The 20,954-nt window shown below is 41.6% G+C and overlaps 1 protein-coding gene across 1 annotated transcript; it reads right to left on the minus strand.

Moving 5' to 3' along the window:
* Window positions 1-710: 710 nt before the first annotated feature.
* On the minus strand, window positions 711-20,243 carry ATP6AP2 (ATPase H+ transporting accessory protein 2). The gene is made up of 9 exons (XM_060086759.1): window positions 20,063-20,243; window positions 13,984-14,114; window positions 12,226-12,357; window positions 7,327-7,422; window positions 7,041-7,178; window positions 6,056-6,109; window positions 4,837-4,986; window positions 3,739-3,858; window positions 711-1,756 (listed from the first exon to the last, which is right to left on the minus strand). Exons 1-9 carry the CDS (start codon window positions 20,100-20,102, stop codon window positions 1,562-1,564), a joined length of 1,056 nt encoding a protein of 351 aa, XP_059942742.1. The 5' UTR covers window positions 20,103-20,243; the 3' UTR covers window positions 711-1,561.
* Window positions 20,244-20,954: the final 711 nt, after the last annotated feature.

The raw sequence follows: 20,954 nt of genomic DNA on the forward strand, positions 1-20,954 counted from the left end.
CAGGGGGTAGTGGTGGAGGAGAACACTTGAGTGATCTTAGGACCATTAGTTTTTCTTTCCTGTGGAGTTATTGGCTTCACTATTTATAGTCCAACGAGAGGCAAAAAAGACAAAAATTTCCTCCACTCCGTGGAAGACACTGTAACTGTCAACGGTATCCGGCGGTAGTGGTAGAAAACACAGCTAAATAGACTTTGTCTTCTCAAACATGTTATTTAGAAATGATTTGATGTTCTTTGCAAAGAAGAGGCAGACACAGCTAATACTAAACCTAAGTAGGGTTCCCAGGGGCAGGGCAGCACAACTCTTACTAAAGTAACTTAGCTACATAATCATGAATTTTAAAATTCTAATTGGGTAATAAGCTATACGAATTTAAAACTGTATCCCTTAAGCCTTTACCTTATTAGTTCTTCATACTCTAATCAATTAGTTGTATATTCACCTTTATGAAGGAAATTTAAGCCTTCCCTACCTGAAGTCTAAGTGTGAATTTATCACATATTCTGTATAAATTCAGTAACAAGCATAGTAATTGAAATGTCTTCCTCATATTGGTAATGAATCTCAGGAGGCAGTGAGAATAAACAAATGTAAAAAATAATAATAAAACAGTTTGTGTAACAAAACAGCCAATTTTGATTAGATTAAAACCCTTTTCATTTAGGTTTTTACAATATAAAATAGGTTTAATATTGAAATGGCACAAATTTGGAATCATTATTAACTTTATTTGCCACTCTTTATAGACAGACATTGGTCCACATGAAAAGTAGGGAGCATCTACTTCCACTTAGCATTCTATAGAACGACCAGAGTAACTTACTTACAAAAGGGGGAAAATTACTGAAATCATGCCCTAAGATGTCCCCCAGATGTTTTTGTGTGTATAATTACAAGCGTCTATAACTCCACAAAGCTAGTTCCTTCTTAGATCAATGTAGTATCTTTAATATCCACACCTGACCATTCGGATCACCAAACTTTCAGAAGAGGTTAAAAAACAGCTATAGTCTGTCAACCAGATGGAAGTCCAAATCTAAGTTACTATATAAGCACATACGTAGTTTAGAGCTGCTTGAAGTTAAAAACCTTTACTCGTTTCAGAGATATTTACATTAAGACGTTCATGTTCATAGTATATAACAGTCCTATTATTACTTTCACCTTTCCCATGTAAGTTAAGCATTTCAAATTCAGTGCATTTTCCCAACATAAGTAACACAAACTGTCCTAAATGTTTGTTTTACATTTATTTCAGTGCATGTTTCCAAATATTAAATGGAATGAAATTTATTATATTAAATGGTTATATCAATGAAATTATATTAAATGGTTATATCAATCATAGTATTTGAGCATATTATGGAACCTATATCACACAAATCAACTCACATCAATACTATAATTCACTCTAAAAGAACATCATCACAGGCACACAAAATAGAGAACACAAATCTGCTTTTTTATAAATTCACACTATCTACTTTACACTAAAAGATTTACTATAACGAAAACAGCCGATTTCCAAACCCCTTTTCTAAGTTGGCATAAGGAAAGTTCAATCCATTCGAATCTTCTGGTTTGTCATCCTATAAATGATGCTATCATATCCAGGATCCATGTTCCAAATATTGTAAGAGGTGATAATCACAGCCAAGGCCAAGGCGATCATTATCCAAAGTATCAGGTTGAAAACCACTGGATATTCAAAATTATACTTATATGCGAGGTTATAGGTACTTGATGGGTCCTTCTACAATAAAGAAAAGAAAATCAAGAGGGAAGAATGTTAAGTTAGGAAATTATCCCAATTTGCTAGCTACGATTCATTTATCTAACAAACTATATTAATAAGTGGCATAAGAGCTCCTTTTATATTAGGAGAAACCAAGAAGGGGGAGCCTTCACAGAGAAGGTTAGCACACTGTTGGTGGAAGTATATATAGTGCTCCAACTGCTTGCAGCACTGATAAATTTGACAGTGTGAGTATACTGTGATCCAGCCAGTTCATGCCCTGGGGAACACACTTCTAGATGTGTACCAAGATATGTGCAAGGACATCCATCAACGGGATGGATAGTTGTGGCACATCCCAGTGGAACACAGAGTAGTTCAGGTCATTTTACTGCTGTATTTATCAACTTGTGTGGCTCTTAAAAACAATACTGAGCCTTTGCGCAGAGAAAAATACATATAGTATGATTCTAGAAAATTCAATTACAGGCAAAACCAAACATTATTTAAGGATAAATACCTATGTATTAAAACTGTAAAGAAAAGCCAGGGAATGGTTAACATAATATTAAGGAGAGCGATTACCTCTAGATGGGGAGGGTAAAGGAATAAGACAAGAGGGAGCTTCAGAAGAACAAGAAGTATTCTCTAACGTTAAATTTTTTAAATTCTTTAACTAGTATTACGTTACATACTTTGTATGCTGTGTGCAGAAGGTGTGTCCTGCCAGGGAGGTTTTATATTTGCTTCCGCTGGAGGCCACAGGTCTTACCAGCCTGGGGCTGAGGTTTGTGTCAATTTCTTGGCCTGGGGCTTCCTAGAACTTGCGGGTAGTATAAATTTGAGCCTCAAACCCACACGAAGGTGGCCCTGTGGTTAAGGATTCCCTAGGAGACATTCCACCCCCAGCACATACCCCGACTGCACAGCCCCCAAGCTGCCTTCCTGTCTCCTTCTGCTGGCAGGCAGGCTGTTTTCTAGTCTGCCCTCTCACTGCGGGCACGGCCCTTTCAGGGTCCCAGCTTCACGGGGAGGCGTCAGTTCCAACTCCCCACAGAGAGCCAGTTGCTCGGTAACCCAACTGGAAATGTTCCCAGGGCAGCCTAACACAGTTCTCCAGTTCCCTTTCTTTAGTTGCTCCTTAAGAGTTTCCCTTACTTTTTTGAGAGTTAAACTGTGCACTCAAGAGGGTGTTTACTTTTTATCCACTATTTCTAGATGCTCTGTAGTCGGAAAAATTTTCGGTTTGTCTAGCCCGCCATGCTGTCTTAAACAGAGGTCCTTCCACTCCTGTTTAGGATGAAACAATCTCAAACCAGTCACATTTAGATTATCTTGAACACATTACTTTTGAGCATCTCACTCTAAGTCCCACACAGCGACTGATAAAACTGAGGAGAGTGCGGGCTGCAAAATGGACCCAAAGGAGAGTGTCCATAAACGACTGGGAATCCGAGAGATGAAGCCAGCTGTAAGTAATGTTCTTGGCCGTGCACGCACACGCACTTGTTTTACTAGGGCTGGCACCCTTGCCTATCATCCTCTAAATGCTTAAAAATCAAAATAAGATCCAGGTCAAAAAACTGTATTATAAAAAGAGTGTACGTAGCCGGAAAATGGGAGACTGTACCACAAAGACAATGTACCTCTGAGAAAAGCAGACTCCATAAGAGAGCGCCACACCACTCCCTCATGTTAACTTCTGAGGTCTCCTTGTAATACCCATATTTGAATTATCTTATGGGCTCTGACACATTTGCTTTTATCCCTAACAAAGTCTCGCATCCCTAACAAAGTCTTGCATTATCTGATTACAACCCCCAAAGAACTGAGCATCACTGGCAAAACACACATACCTATGTGAATAAGAAACCTACGTTTTAATTGTTTTTTCAGATTTACTGACTGCTCCTTCATACTGCCCACAAGTGATACAGGATTTCGTGGGTTTTTTAGAGTTAATTTTACAATTTTAAAGCAGGATCCGAAAACGTACTCACCGCTTGTTTTGCCTCAAGGATAGTCCTAGTCTTCCTCGCAAGGGATGTGTCGAACGATCTGACAGTCACTAACTCTACCACTGCATTCCCACCGTAGAGACTGTACATGTCATCTGCAAACTGAAGAGCTACTGACATTACTATGAATCTCAAGACACATACTTATTTAAAATGTTTGTAAAGCTTCTGTGCACCTACAAGAACAAACCCAGTTACCTACTGGCTCATGAAATACACTGTGTCTTAAAATAGGCAAGTCTTAAAGGTTTAAATATTCAGTAAAGTGTTAAGATTCAACGTATAAACGTTCAAAATAAAATTACTTCCAGAAAGAAGGAGTCACTGAATTTGTTGCTGTGTAAATTGGGGGCAGGGAAGTAGGAAAAATGAAATCTTTGTTGTCTCTGGTTGATTGCAAACATCTACAAAGGTTTAACCATGAAGCCTCACTGAAGAGCTGCAGGTGAATAACATCAAGGGCAGAAGAAAACTAGCATTTACTAGTATCTGCTGAATGTCTGGTACTGTGCTAAGTGTTCTCCTTCGATTATTTCATAGGGATTAACAGGGACAGAGTTTCAGGGAAGCTGAAAGTTCTGGCGATGGATGGTGGTACAGTTGCCCAACAATGTGAATGTACTTAGTACCACAGAGCTGTATACTTAGAAATGGTTAAATGGTAAATTTATGTTAGATATATTTTACCATGCCAAAAAGAAAAGAAAAAAGTACTGTGCTAGAGTTATTGATCATTTCCTATGCTGCCTATGCCAGCATTAGAAAGAGAGACATCCCTGGGATTTCCCTGGTGGTCCAGTGGTTAGGACTTGGCACTTTCACTGCCGGGGCCCGGGTTCAATCCCTGGTCGAGGAACTAAGATCCTGCAAGCCAAGCAGCTCGGCAAGGCCAAAAAAAAAAAAAGACAGACATCCCAACATACACCTGTGACCTACTCCATCCTCGGTCACTGAAATTACAGGGCCCTCAAAGAAGGTGAGTAAAAGACTTCAATCAATAGTATTTCACTAAGCAGATTTTTCCCATTAGGAGGCTAAAAGTCAAATGCTCTAACTGCTCACACCCCATTGATGGTTTACCTTTTGTAGAGCATCAACAAGGATCTTAGAAGCATCTCTAAATTGTTCAGAGTCTTCCCCGTAACGTTTCCCAATTTCGTCCAAACCTGCCAGCTCCAGTGAGTATAAATCAGGAGAATGATCCTTGGCTAGATGTTTATGTCGAGACAACTTAGGAGAACAAACAAAAGGAAATAGATGAAGTATTGTCAAACACAGCCAGTTGGAGTTTTACACCTAACTAAACTAGGCAGAAGCACCCCAGGGTATCACAATAGTCTAGAACGGTGGCCAACAGAACTGGTTTAAATGGGAGTTTCTGATAAATCCAACACAAATCTCATTTTTAGGAGCAGTTATAATAAAAGCTCTTTTAAAAATTTCTTAGTTTAAAAACCTCAGATGGGGCTTCCCTAGTGGCACAGTGGTTGAGAGTCCACCTGCCGATGCAGGGGACACGGGTTCGTGCCCCAATCTGGGAGGATCCCACATGCCGCGGAGCGGCTAGGCCCGTGAGCCATGGCTGCTGAGCCTGCGCGTTCGGAGCCTTTGCTCCGCAATGGGAGAGGCCACAACAGTGAGAGGCCCGTGTACCACAAAAAAAAAAAAAAAAAAAAAAAAACCCTCAGATATGGGCCAGTGTATGAGAACAGATGGTTGGACCAGATTGATCCCAGGAGAGACGAGCCATCAGTGCTCACAGAGCAGACACCTCCCACACCACCAGCACTACACTTCCACACTCCCCAAACCAACCCCACTGAGAGTTCGGGCAACAACTTTAGAAGACAGCACACGGGTAAGATTTTCTATTTCATCATAGGAGGTTTTTTTTAAAAAAGTCATTCACCAAAAAAAAAAAGAGAATACACTACAGGCATATATATTCCCTTCCTGACTTGGTCAACTGATTAGTCCAAACTGTTTAGGTTTTAATGTCTGACAAGAAATCAACAGGTCAGGTCCACAGCCAGGTTGGCCTTACTCCTAAGCCTGTGTTCTTGGAAGATATATTAATACTTACTATCCCTCCTAAAGGTAGAAATGCAAAGTAATTTGTTAACATGAGATGAGTTCAAAATTCCCAACACCACCACTGATTTCTCAACTTTCATGGAATCATAAATCTAGGGCACATACTTAAACTTTTTGACTGGTTTCACTATCATTCAAGGACTCTCTAGAAATGTCTTCTGGAACCAGAATAAACGGAACTGAAAAATTAGAGAAGCCTACTTACCAGACTTGAAATATCATGTAGCACTTGCAGTTCAGAAAGAAAAAGCAGATCAACCTGCAGAGAGCAGAAAGAAATGAGCATTATTTTATTTTATTTTATTTATTTTTGCAGTACACAGGCCTCTCACTGCTGGGGCCTCTCCCGTTGCGGAGCACAGGCTCCAGACGCGCAGACTCGGCGGCCATGGCTCACGGGCCCAGCCGCTCCGCGGCATGTGGAATCTTCCCGGACCGGGGCACGAACCCGTGTCCCCTGCATCGGCAGGCGGACTCTCAACCACTGTGCCACCAGGGAAGCCCAATAGTTTTATTTTTGATAAAGCTGTGATAAAGCATCTAAACTCTAAACTGGTTTTCCCTCAGGGCATCAGAATATTCTGGCACACTTCAATGAGGTCCTGCCAATAGCCTACTTTGCTCACATCCCTTGAAGAATAAAAGGTGGTGGTCCTGGTCATCCAGAGTAGGTGAAGGAGGGAGGCTACCACAAAGGTGGCATGCCATGTGGTTAAGAGGGTGCATGAACAGGTGGTGAAGCTGACATACAGGAGTCAAAAGTAAGGATGGTGCCCTCCACTGTACAGTCAAGAATGAATTAGAAAAATGAGGCAACACATCAAAAGTGGCAGTGAATAATGGCTCCCACATTACCAGGTCCACACAGCTCTACCAACTACCAACTAGTTACTGTCATTTCTGGCCTGTCACGGTGGCAACCCTTGCGCTAGAATGTAGTGCTATTTATTACTACAGATCAGCTCACAAAGAGTCAATTCATTCATACAGATCAGCTCACAAAGAGTCAATTCATTCATGAGATTCATTTTTTAAAAATTACACTATAGGAAGAAAGAATCTACTCCAAGCAATAAACTTGCAAAACTTTTCATTTTCTAAAATTTCAAGTTTGCTGTAAAGTCAGGAGCATAAGAAATGGGAAATTAATAATGATATTCATTTATTCATTCAATAACTGTACTACTTACTTCATTGTTCCTACTCAGAGAATTGAGGGGAAGTGAACTGAGAACAGAGTTTTCTTGAAACAGTCGATTGCGGAGCTGTCTTAGTGTTACTGAGAGATCTTCAAAAACCGAGTTTGCCTTCCCCACCATGTACACTCTCTGCAAGAATCCAAAATTTTGTTACATTCTACAGATTAATTCCAATATACAGAGGTCTGTCAGCATTTTTCATGAAATTTTAAATTTTCATTAAATAAAGAAAGCTTATTTTTTAAAGCATTTAAAATAAAAACTGTATCACACTTACTTCCTCACTGGGAGCCAACTGTAAAACTACAGGAGTTTCTTCAGAAAATAAGGAGTGAATGGAATTTGCAACGCTGTCAAGACTAAAAGGAACTGCCTGAAATTTAATAGTGAGATCTTAATTATTATCTGAACCAAAATGGGAAGAAAAATCATTCACATAGTATTAAAAAAGGAGCCTTTAAAACAAAAGTACCAGCATTTTCTATGGAAATTCAAAAGACCTAAATCATATCCAAACGTAGAGTCCTTTGAGGGCACAAAAGATTAAACAGCCCCCTAGTGGGCCAATGAGTTTGTCTCCCCAAATGTGCCTATATGAGAAAAAAACGTGCAAAATGAAGGACAAAACACTACCTTGCACAAACGACCATTTTCTGGTGGTCAGGTATTTTAAGCAGGAATACATCTGGTTTCAATACTGATAAAATGTGCTACAATGAATGTATATTCTACAATAATGTATTAACTTGCATTTAAGAGGTCAAAGGAATCTGAAGACTTGAATATAATTGAAAGACCTCATTTTTCATTTCAAAATGTTAAAAATGTTTAGTAAGATGTAGGGTTTGGTCTTCAGATAGACTGAAGACTCTTAGGCAAGGCATAAAGTATGTCACAAGAATTCTGAATGTGAAATTTATCTTGGGAACACATGATATTAATAAACTGAAATAGCTGATTGTGATAATGTACTTTCTTCCGTGAATTTATTATTAAAGTGAAACATACATATAATATGGTGCACAAATCTTGGAGTAACAGCTCAAGGAATAGATATGCTCATATAACCCAACCAGAGCAAAACAAAACATCAGCACCCTACAAGCCTCTCTACCCACTCCCTCCACCCCCAAGGGTAACCTAAATTCTGACTTCTACTCCCATAGACCTGTTTTTGCCCCACATTATTTTTTAAAACAAATTATGGTAATTTTCCCCTCAAAAACTTATTTTATTCTCAATATTATTACAACAAGCAGTACAGTAGTAATGTTTTTGTTTTAATGGAGGTTTCATACAGTGATTTTTTTCCCCAGTAATTCCCTTTACTATTAAAAGGTTCATGTGTATAAGTAGCTCGTTAATGTGGGCCAGGCAGAAATAAATGTGATTAATAAACGTGAAGTGTAATCTATTTTTACTCTTACACAAGATGCATATTAACTCTTCCCCAAATTCTCTTAAAATAAGTTAATGAGTAAGTGCAGAAGGGGGAGAGTTCCAGCATCCTGTTACCAGCTCCCCGAGCCAGCCACACGCGCTCCTCCTCCTGCAAGCACGCACTTCACTTCCTTGGGCTTTGCAAGGAACATGAGAACATGTAACACAAACTCTCCAGCCTCATTTCACCTCAGTGGCACACACAGCAGGAAAGTTGAAGATTAAAGGTAACGTGTCCCTAGCAATCAAATTGGAGAAGCTACTGAGTCAGGTGAGCGCCAAACTGTGAAGGAAAAGAAAAAATTATATAGACTGCTATACTCAAAAAGGAAAAAAGGTCATGCTTCAAATCCCATGATTGTTTTCTTCTACTACATTATAAGGATGCACGTTTGTCCTGGGAAAAATGGAAATTCTGTATCTACAGGACTTGAAAATCTAATGATAACAGCTAGCTAATCAAACAGAAGCTTTAAGTGGAATTCTAAGGCTTTTTTTGGGGGGAGGGGGCGGGTGGATTTTTCCCTCGGAGCCTTATATCTTTCCACCTACTGCCAGTAAAAGGATTAGAAGCGGTCAGTCAGGGTCAAGCAATAACATGACCTCTTTCACAGCTTCCACTCCTATAAAATGAGGCTAGTCTGTTTTAAAATGTTTAGTTTTGGATTGTAGGCTAATGAAAATCTTAATGGCATATTGGATTTTTAATATACTTTATTTTTATTTTTTGGCTGTGCTGCGTGGCATATGGGATCTTAGTTCCCTGACCAGGGATGGAACCTGTGCCCCCTGCAGTGGAAGCGCGGCGTCTTAACCACTGGACCGCCAGGGACGTCCCATATATACGTTTTTAAAAGAGATCTTCTACAGTGATTTTCACAGAAATCACACAACAAGCTACTTAATAATCTTTGCAAAGACTAAAAGTATCTTTTTCACGTCTTTCATTTTTATTGTTCCCTTCCTTCCATTTACTCTGAAATTCTTCTGGTTTCTTTAACTCATTAATTTCCAATCTTTTAAATTATCTAATGTGCATGTAGGGTTATAAATTTTCCCTCTTCTTACCACTTTAGCTGTACCCCACAATTTTTTAAATATATGGCACATTTGTGATATTCAGTTCCAAATAATTTCAACACTTCCACCATAATTTTCTCCTCAACCAATGAATTATTTAGGACTGTGTCTATTCCAGCTATCTTTTCTTGTTGGCTTTTTAAAAATTAATTTTTAAGAGTTATATATACATGCGGTTTAAAGAGACAATTCTCTAAGACTTTCTATGGAAGATAAGTTTGCCCACCCATTTCCTATTTCTATGAGGTACTTTCTTTCCTCCCCCATCTTTTTTCTTCCTGACTTCAAGTTAATTTTTCCAGTTTTATTGAGATACCATTAACATACATCACTGTGTAAGTTTTAAGGTATACAACATGATGGTTTGACTTACATATACTGTGAAATGATTACTGCAATAAGTTTAGTGAACATCCATCATCTCATATAGATACAAAAAAAGAGAAAGCAAAAAAGAAAATTTTTTTCCTTGTGATAACTTAGAATTTACCCTCTTGACAACTTTCATATGTGTCACACAGCAGTGTTAACTACAGTCATGCTGATTGAACATTACATCCTTAGTACCTATTTATAGCACTCACCTTCAAATCCTTTGTTTCCTTTTCTTTTTACCACCACCTCTAAATAATGTTTATACTACTCCATCTTGATTTTTCAATTTTAGGCATTATGTATTTATCGCCCATTGTAGAAAATGAGGATCTAGCTCTCCCACATTACCAACCACAGCCCTATCCCCTTACAAGCACTCTATCTCTCCACCCTCCCAATAGTTATAATTTTCATTCCTGTATCATTTTATTATAACTACTTAAACAATATTCTCAGCCTAGCTTCATACTATGCAATTCCTGCTTTTCCTTTCTTGCGTTTCTGGTCCCTAATGGCAATGATGAGAAATCTGCTACCATTTTACTCTCATTCCTTTGTCATGACAGTGTCTTTTCTCTCTGGGAAGATTATTAGCATCCTTGACAGTTCTTCAATTTCACTATATTTAGGTGTTGATTTGGCTTTAGCCTACCTCAGTGTGCTCTAAACCTGAGGAGTCGTATCTTGTGTTTGTTTCTACCATTTCCAAGCGTTTTTTAAGGTATCATTTTGTTATTGTATTCAGATTTAACTGCATTGTGGTCAGAGAGGGTGGTTTATATGATACTGATTATTACCCATTGAGATTTGCCTTGTGGCCTAGTACATGGTCATTTCTGTAAGCATGTCATGTGTGCTTGGAGATAATCTATACTAGACCACAGGAAAAGTGTGAACCCCCCACCACCACCAAAATCAGCATCATATAGACCAGTGTTACAATGCAGTGAAATGAGAAACTGAAAAATTAAAAAAATTAAAAATTATTTTGAAAGAACCCATATATGTTACAACACTTCTAAATAACTCATGGGTTAAAGAAATCAGTATAAATTACAAAATATTTTTAAGTGAAAATGAAAGCACCACATATCAAAAATATCTTTTAACTGCCTCTGGTTTCTATCCCTTCCTTTAACTCTTTCACAATTTTAATATATGTATTTTTAAATCTCTTTTTGAGGCTGGTCTGTTACCTGTAGTAGTTCGGGGGATGAATTCTGTTTGTTGCACCTGCTGACTTTCTCATGGAATTTTTATCCTTCAAGTGTTTGGTAAATTCAACTCCTCTTCAATTCTTTTTTACCGAAGGACCCCTGGGCTGGGGAGGTGTCTGTGTGGGGTGGATTGTGTGAATTTGGAGCATGTGACTCTGCACAGCACAAGCCCATAGTTCCGATTTCTCTTAGGGGGGCTCTTTGGGCCCCACAGCTAAGGGTGGCAACCCAGCTCCTTCACGGTAGCCCTGGGGCAGCTGGGGTTTTGATACTCCTCCTTTCAAGAACAAGACAGCATTTTATAGCCCCAGGCTTTCTGTAGGGAACAGAATTTCACCTTCAGCTCCTGCTCACCACTGTGGCTTTTGAATTCATATTCATATCTGGCACCTGTGTGTACCCCTTGCTTGCTTTCAAGTTTAGTGATACATGTAAAGATGTTTGGTGACTTCTATATGCTTACAGTAGAAGGAGGGCCTCTCACAACAGCTCAGTCAGCCATACTGCCTGAAAGGCCAGTGAAGGGATAAGTGAGCTAGCAAAATTGCTTCCAGTCTCTTTCTTACACAAAATGATAAAATTCTGAAGGGAAGGTGACAAAATAATGCCCTAGAAAATGTCAGCAGGTTACACCGTCAACTGGTTTCTCTTTTTTGAGCCTCTGACTATTCTGAGAGTGGGCCAATTTCTCTACCTGTTACCTTAGAAAGTATTCTCATCCATGGCAAACAGCCAAGTCTCAATAAATTTACAACCATCATATAATTAAAAAAAAACCTATCAGCTCAGTGCTTTGTGACCGCCTGGAGGGGTGGGATAGGGAGTGTGGGAGGGAGGGAGACGCAAGAGGGAAGGGATATGGGAACAGATGTATATGTATAACTGATTCACTTTGTTATAAAGCAGAAACTAATTAAAAATAAATAAATAAATAAAAACAAAAAACCCCAACTATCAGTGCATTAAAAAAAAAAAAGACGAGTGCTTAGAACACAATCCATAATGACAGCTGACAAGACAAAATTTTAAATGCATCCCTTTAATTCTTTATAATAAATACTCACATTTTCCAAAGGGTACGAAATGACACTGCCTGGGGGTAGAGCAAGCTTGTCCACTCCCTTCACCATCACCATAATGGTAGCCCGAGGACGGTGGAATAGGTTACCCACTGCGAGTCCCGGCCAAGAAAGGTCCTACACATTGAAAAGTGTGAAACTGTGCCAATTATCAACTCAGGAAACCATTTCCCTAATAACATCTAACAAGCAGAATTAAGGGGTGCTGGGATGACACTGGCAATGAAAACTCACAGGGACAGCAGATGTCTTATTTAAAGCAGTAGTTGCAATCTCCTAATTGAGGATGCTGATTTCTACCTTCTTCATTTTCTTAAACTTCTACAGACTTGAAACAATAAAGTCTTAATAATAAGTCATCTCAAACCTTCTGTGGAAAAAAGCAGGCAAATAAACCAAATGTAGGTACTTCTCAAATTCCAGATTACAAAACATTCTCTTTTCCATATAACCATGGACATTTTCTTCCCTCACATCATTCTTTGCCCTTACCTACAGCATCATTTTTCTCTTTCACAGTGACACAGCAAGGCTACCATTACAACATTCTCTTTAGACTAAGTGCTTTATAAATAAAATTCCTGCTGAAAGTAACTCATAGTAGTTTATTAATAATTATTTCTAAAGGTTACTTTGACAGCCATTTGTAGTCAAAATTAAGTTTGTAAAGAACTAGGTATAAATTTCATCCTTAAATGTAAACAACCCATCAGGTTCATGCAAGGAATGCAGGGGCTCCACCCAAAGGCCCAGCAGAGAGGCAGTTCCCATGCATTGCTTCTGGTTTCAAGGACACTCAGGACCTAGGAAGAATGTTCCTTTGAGTGATTGATGATATCTAGAGACCACCTCAAAAGCACCAAAGTTTAAAGTGGGAGGAGATAGGAAGGTACAGCAAACTCCATCTCCTTTCTTCCAGCCCTGAGCTTTATAAGATGTCTCATACTGACTGGACCTAGGCCCCCTACACAACAATCATGTAAGCAGCCAGTTATAACAAAAGGCTATGGCTACTGACCACACTATTTTCCTAAACTCAGGTAAGATGCATATACATTTTATCATTCATAAAAAATTGCAATGGACTGAATGTATGTGTCTCCTCAAAATTCATATTGCAAAATCCTAATCCCTCCAGTATGACAGTATTAGGAGGAGGGGCCTTAGGGAGGTAACTACACTAGGAAGATGGAATCCTCATGAATGAGATTACAGCGCCTTACAGAGGGGACCCCAGAGGGCTCTCTCCGGCTCTCTCCACCATGTGAGGATACAACAAGAAGCTGGCAGTCTGCAACCCAGAGAGGGCCTTCACCAGAACCCTACCATGCTGGCACCCTGATCGCAGACTTCCAGCCCCTAGAACTGTGAGAAATAAATGTTTATAAAGCACCCAGTCTATGGTACTTTGTAATAGCAGCCTGAACCAAGACACAAGTCTATCATGTGTACTGGAAAAACACAATAAAATTATACATCCTATTAATAGTAGGACAGATGCATTCTCTTATATAACAAAGAACGTCACTACTATGAATAAACGATTACATGGTTAATGTTTTATAATGATTTGTTTTCATAATCGAGCTTGGAACACTTATCCAGAATCTCCCTGACTACAAATAAGCTTTTTACTTTTGTAATCTGGACCTATGTTGGCCCGTTGCTTTCCTGGCCTATTAGCAGAAATCAACAAAAATGCTTTCAGAAGCAGCTCCAAATATTTTTTTTAAATACACATACTTCTTTCACAGAGAAGCCCATGGACAATGCAGCCACGTCTGGGATTCGCTCTCCTGGTATGGGCCAATTTCCATCCCGGAAAACAACAGACCCTGGTGATCTTAATATACTGAACTCGTTCCCTGAGACACCTGAAAGGAAAACAGATTAATAAGTGATCACCATCATAAATCTTTTGCACCCACATTGAAAATTATTAAATATAATACATACTTTCCCATTCTCCACTGACTTTAGCATACTAAATTTTGATTGGACAAAATGCTAAAACCTAAACATCAACAAATTCTTTTTCATAGTATCACTGTAAGAACTTAAGTCCATACATTCTGCTGTAACACAGTTACAACTATGAAACAAGATTCTCCTAATGATCTAGGTGCCTTCCTACAGATGGCCCTTAAACAGGGGCATGTGGCAATTTGGCAAGAATTAGAAATCAGCAGCATTTCTCCACATTTTTAAAGAACAAAAACCAAAACCTTGGCCCAGACCAGAAAGGAAGAAAAGAAACTTGAAATCTCTAAATTATTTCTACCATCGAGGGCTTCCCTGATGGCTCAGTGGTTAGGAATCCGCCTGCCAATGCAGGAGACACGGGTTCGAGCCCTGGTCCAGGAAGATCCCACATGCCGCGGAACGACTCAGCCTGCGCTCTAGAGCCCAAGAGCCGCAACTACTGAGCCCACGTGCCACAACTGCTGGAGCCGTCGTGCCTAGAGCCCGTGCTCCGCGACAAGAGAAGCCACTGCAATGAGAAGCCCACACACCACAACGAAGAGTAGACCCCGCTCACGTCAACTAGAGAAAGCCCGCGCATAGCCACGAAGACCCAACACAGCCATAAATAAATAAACAAATAAATATTTCTACCGTCAATCCTCTCTTGAAAATGCAAATTCATAAAATTACTAGTATATCATGCCAAAACTTCAGCAGGTTAGTATATCTTAGGATAGATCATAGCTTCCCTTATGTCCCACAGGCAAAGCTAGTGAAATGAGTACTGTCAAATGGGGGGTCCACCTTACCAGTCAGAATGTAAAATACTTCAGACTCTAGAAACAAAGTCCAGGACATAGTATTTCCAATGCACATATCAAGAGGCTGAGAAAAGGTATTCTGTAGTAATAAAGTCAGCTAGTCTAGGGGTATGGGGCCTGGGATTAAGAGGTGAGAATGAGAATAAAGGGACTATGTTATAGGCCCTCCAAGACTAAGGATGAGGTATCTTGCATCTTCACTCATCGTGAGTTAACCCAATGATGTCTAGATTACACAAGGACAAGTAACTAATGGAAACTTCTGAGTTCCTATGAAAAGATTAGTTCCAAGTCCAAAACAAATCTTGGTCATGCCTAGTACAGGAAAATTAGACTTTAATAAAGCATCACTGTTACTCTCTTGACCTAAAGAAAGTACTGCTTACAGCCTATGGGAATAACGTTGGAAGCAACAGTAAATGTTTTGGTGTTGCAGTATTGACAGTAAATGCCTCAGGATGGTGCTGATACAACATGAAGAGTTTCATTCAGCACAGCCACTAGAGCAGGAATTTCCAAACTGCTCTACCCGAAGGCAGACAAAAAAAAATTAGGATGGAATGGCAGTTTGTAAATGATAGACATCTTGGTTCGCTGAAGTAGTAGTTAACTGCAAACTCTAAGGAAAATGGGGCAGCGAGGAAGGCATACTTTCTGAATACCATACACACTTAAAGCACAATATCTGGATCTGGAGACTGCCTTGTTTGAGATGCAGCCCTACTCACTCGACCCCAGCAGAGTTCTACTAAATTACTTTGCCTCAACTTTATAGTTAGAATCCACTTCCACACCTGTACAACAGTCCTTCAGGAGCCTAGAGCTTCAGAAAACCTTACAAAGACTCCTATACTGAGAAACTGCTGCTTCACGCAGGCATCTCCGGGATACCTGAAAGAAGGTCACCCATCCACTACCTGAATATGACCAGTGAATGGAGATGCCACCTCAGCACTACGTTTGCCAGCAACCATCTCCATTGTCCCAACATTCTAATCCTTTAAAAAGTTTAAGAAGTTGGCTTCCCAACTTCTCTCAACTTCCAGTTTTATCACTCCCAACTCGGTCTCACCAGATACCCTCATCTCCAGCTTCAAGAGAAAGCACAGGAATTCCTCCAGCTTCCTGCTTCCTCTCCCCATCACAAGTTTATCTGCACAAGCCCCTATCCTTATCTCCTCTCCCTCCAGATGTGGGCAGGGATGTCCCTCCTCCGGTTGAAAATATCCCATGGTTCAGCCTTCAAGGGACCTTCATTCATTCACCTACTGAATTATTCATTCAGGGTTTATTAAGTCTCTATTCTGGAACAGACGATGTATCAGGAGTTAGGTGGCTATATGGTTTGGGGCATACGAAGCTGGCCCTGTACAAAAGAGCTCCACGAGGGCAGGGGTTTCAGTCTGTCTTGTTCACACAGTATCCCCAGGGCTGAAAACGGTGCCTGGCACACCGGTGCTCAATAGATACTTGTTGAGTGAATGAATGAAGCCACATGTCGCACTAGCCGTTTCCCCTCTCAACTGGCTCTTTCGCTTCAGCATAAAAATACGCGTAGGGTGCTCCCATTCTAAAATCCAAACCACAAAACCCTTCCTTTGGTCCTACCAGCCTCCACCTACCTCTGCTTCCCTTCAGACGAAGAATCCTGGAGGAGTTGTCAGCCATCACTGGCTCTGCTACTTCTTCATCTCCTGTTTGCTACCTAACCCACAGCTTCTGACCCCACCATGCCACTGAAATGACTCACCAAATCCCAAAGACAATTTTCAGCCCTCAATTTATGTAACTTCCCAAAGCAACTGATACTGACAACTCCTTCCTTGAAACTCTCCTGCCTTGGCCTCCATAAGCCCGGGCCCCTGGTTTTCCTTCCAATCCCCCTGGCTGCTTTTCTCCTCAGTTTCTTCCCCTTCCCATCCTTTAAAGCAGTGACGTCCAAACTTTTGCGATTTCAACCCTTTCAGTATAAAGTTTGAAAGTATTCCCAATATACATATATTTACTTATAAAGTATACATTTGTAGTATAAAATATATATTCATAATATATTACAGAACACACAAAATAGAAATTTTTTAAAAGGATGAGACAACTTAGTATTCTTCCCAATTTAATCATGAGAAAATAGCAGACAAGCCCAAATTGAGGGACATTCTACAAAAATTTCTGACCATTAAAAAAAAAAAAAAAAAAAGAAAATGAGAGACAAATAGAATTTCCAGTACATTCTTCTGGCATCCCAATATCACTGGGCACACTCCACTTTGGAGATCTGCAGCTCCATTCCTTGACCCTCACCGCTTTCTATTCTACACTGTTCTACAATGGAGTCTCCCCCTGGCTGAGCTGCAAACACCAAAAACACACTAATGGCTCCCAGATTTTTATATTCAGCCTAGATTTCCCTTGAGCCTTAGGCCTACATACCCCACAGTCAGCTGAGCAGTTCCTTCTAAGTCCCATGGGTCCTTCAAACTCAACAGGTTCAGAACTGAATTCACCATTTTTCCATACACGCCTCCTACATTCTCTGTATCAAAGGATGACACCACCTTCCATGCAGCTGCTCGAATTAGTCATCTTTAAAGACTTCCTCAGCACCACAGCTAATCAACCAGTGAATTCTGTCCATCTTTTGTTCTTCTTCTTATCTCACAACCCTTTCCCTTCCATGTCCAGGGTCCGCATCAGGCCCTCCCCACTTCAGGCCCTCCTGAGGCTTAGACAGAACTGGCCGCCTTATGACCCGTCATGCCACTCTCGGATCCAGCCTTCCCAGCATCTTTTCAAACTACAGATCTGAACATTCACCCTTCAGCTCAACCACCTTCACTCGATGCCCGGAGCCTCTGAAACAAAATCCAAAATGTAACACCCAAAGCACTTCACCACCCTTCCTTCTGGGATCTCCCCAACTTAACCCCTATACATTTCAGCTCCACCAAACTATTCGCTCTTTTGCTCTCACATCTCTGTGCTTCTACACATACTGTTCTGTCAAAAATGCCTTTTCTTCCCACCCCAACCTTTCACACATTTGCCTGTGAGGCACCCTGCCTAGGGAAATTTCCCCCAGCCTCCCCAGTCTGGGAGAGAGGTTAGGAATCCTTCCCCTCTTTGGGAACTCCCACCATACTATATTGTCATCTATGAATGGGGATGGAATCAACAAGTGAAAAAATAAGCAGGTCCTACTTTTGACCTCTGGGGCATCAGTGACCAAACTGAATCCCTCTTCAACATGACATCCCTTCAAATTCCATGTGTTCACCCTTGGCCTTTTCTCTCCAAGCTAAACATCTGAATTTTTTTCAAATACTCCTCATGACCTGGTATTCATAACCCTAGATCCCTTCCCCTGGTCTCTGGTTTGGTAACACCATTTTAAAGGACTTATATATATTTTTTCTCAAATAGAGAAGTCAGATCTCTTAAAGATGTTTTCCATTAAATCACATTTAGTCACTGTGGAAAATAGTAATTTAACCTCATCTGACAAGACCATGCAGCGCAGAAGCTGACAGGATCAGATTCTTGATCTGTATGAACTAGACTATTAGTTAGGAAAGCAGGTTCAAACCATATACAGAAGCAATTATTTTGCCTCAGACCAAAACCTAACAAAACCCCCTAAACCTCACTGAATCAAAATAATATCAATCATAACATTAAAACATGGAATTTCAGCGAGATGTTCAGTTAAATCACAGTATCAAAGGGAAGATCTTTAAATTTCAAAAACTGAATTTAAAAACTTAAAAAATTCCCCCAAAGAAATTGAGTAGATAGATCAGAACGACCTTGACAGAGCCAGAGACGAAAGGTACAATACAACCTTGAAATTTGGGCGTCATTAAAGTAAGTGTAACTATCATCAACACACAACACTGGGCACCTCCAGGGATGGAGAAAACCTGCAGATTTCAAAAACATCAAAGGTCTATACCTTCATGTAGAATTAAACCACCATTCCCAAAGTGGGGCATCTCAGCACCTCACAGAGCAGCGGCACAGGCGTCCTACAGATTTTTAACGTCTAGGTTTTGAATCGACACACTGGGGAACAGGGACCCATTCCTCCAAACTGTTCTCAACTCGGCCTCTTGTTCACCACCGTGCCCCCAGTCCCAGCCCCCATCATTCCCACATTCTCACACCTGTGCCACGACACGTATAATGGGAAAGGCCCAGGCTTTGGAACCAGCTGATCTGGGTTCAATTCCAGCTCTGCGGCTTACTTACTTGTGTGCTGTTTGGGTAATTTATCTAGGCTTGACCACTCTGTAAAACGAAGGTGATAGCCTCTTCTAAGGATTGGTGTAAAATTAACCGAATTACATGAGGCACGGTAAGAGGCCAATTATGAGCTGACTTGCATTCCCCTTGTTGAATGCTAGGGAACCTAGGTTCCACGGAGAAAACTACCACTTATTTGACATGTGACCCTAAGAACGTGACTCACATCTTAGATTCCAAATCCTTAAAATTGGAAACTACTGCAAACTACTGAGAGGAACTTTAAATTCTCCTTGAGAAATAATCATACAAAAACAATTACTCCACCTCCAACTTCCGTATCCTGAAACACTGGGGGGAGTGGGGAGATTTCACCAATTACTGACGACAACCGCTAGAAATGAAGACACCAGAAAAATGCAAAGAAAAGCAGCAGCTGATGGCAGCTGATAAGTCTGCCTTCGCTTCTTCGCAGAGGGCTGCGGTTCAACAGTTGACTGAGAAATGCATCCCCGTCCTCCGAAGCGCCTCCTGAGCCGGAAGAGGCTGGAGCAAGACAGGCGGACGCGCCTTTCTTGAAGAGGCAGAGGGTGGAGGCCGGCTCAGGTGCCCCCACGCAGCCCAGCCCCGTCCGGCCCCAGCAAGCCCGCCAGGCCGCGCCGCCACAGGCCGGCCCGGAGAGAAGGCGGAGAAGGAGGCGGCTGGGGCGAGGCCATCGCCAGCTGCCCGCACTGCGGCATCCGCCCCACTGCTGCCCACCCGCGGCCACCCCCGAGTCCCGCGGCCCGGGACCTCACCCGCCACCAAGAAGGACAAGAGCACGACGAGCACAGCCATGGTTCCGCAGCGGCCGCAGCAGTACAGGGCGACACGGAGCGGACCGGCGGGACGCGAGAGACCACCGCAGCACGAGAGGCCGACGAGCTCGGGCTCGCCCAGACTCCCTGAGCCCGCCCCGTCTTCGCCTCCTCTGGGACGGCTGCAGCCTTCTCCACCAATCGCCAGCTACGCCGCGGCCTGCGGAAGAGACGAAGCCTGGGAAACGTCAGCCTCATGGGCGGAGCCTAACTTGATGGATGGAAGGCCCTGCCAATGGCAGGCAGGGATCGAAGAGCCGGCCAGTTCCTCCCCCGGCCCGTGACGACCGGTCACGGGATGGAGGGTAGGGTGGGTGGTCGGGGGCTGGGGGGATGACGAAACCTGTCGAAGAGTCCAGAAAGCCCACAGGGTGGGGCTGCCTCCCGGGTGCGGACCCTTTCGCCAGTCTCGAGCGACGGTCTCCAACCAGGGTGTCTGTCTGTCCCGGTGGCGTGGCCTCGCCCCGCTACGGGTGCAGCTGTGGAAGCTGCAGGGCTGGTTTGGGTTTCGCTATAACAATTACACAGATGCTGAGCACCTGCTGGGAGGAAGCCAGGCGCTTCGGGAAACCCCTGCACTCCAAGTAGGGGTGCTAGATAAACTACAGGACGCCCAGTTACGTTTGAATTTCAGATAAACAACGAATACTTTTTAGCATAAACATGTCGTGAATATTCCATGGGACATACTTATACTAAAAAAAAGTATTCGTTATCTGAAATTCAAATATAACTGGGCGTCCTGCATTTTGATTTGCTAAATCTGGCAACCCTATCTAAGACTTTCTGATCTACCAGGAGTTAATTACATTAATTACTTCCTTCATCCATT

This window comes from Mesoplodon densirostris, chromosome X, assembly GCF_025265405.1.
Source record: "Mesoplodon densirostris isolate mMesDen1 chromosome X, mMesDen1 primary haplotype, whole genome shotgun sequence".
Lineage (NCBI taxonomy): Eukaryota > Metazoa > Chordata > Mammalia > Artiodactyla > Ziphiidae > Mesoplodon > Mesoplodon densirostris.

Bases quoted from the DNA above. Each gene is read 5' to 3' on its own strand.
- ATP6AP2 (XM_060086759.1), bottom strand. From the start codon at position 20,102: ATGGCTGTGCTCGTCGTGCTCTTGTCCTTCTTGGTGGCGG. The intron at 6,110-7,040 runs GTAAGTAGTACA...TGCTCTCTGCAG, and splicing joins CTCTGAGTAGGAACAATGAA to GTTGATCTGCTTTTTCTTTC. The intron at 1,757-3,738 runs GTGAGTACGTTT...TCTTTATTGTAG, and splicing joins TCCTTGAGGCAAAACAAGCG to AAGGACCCATCAAGTACCTA.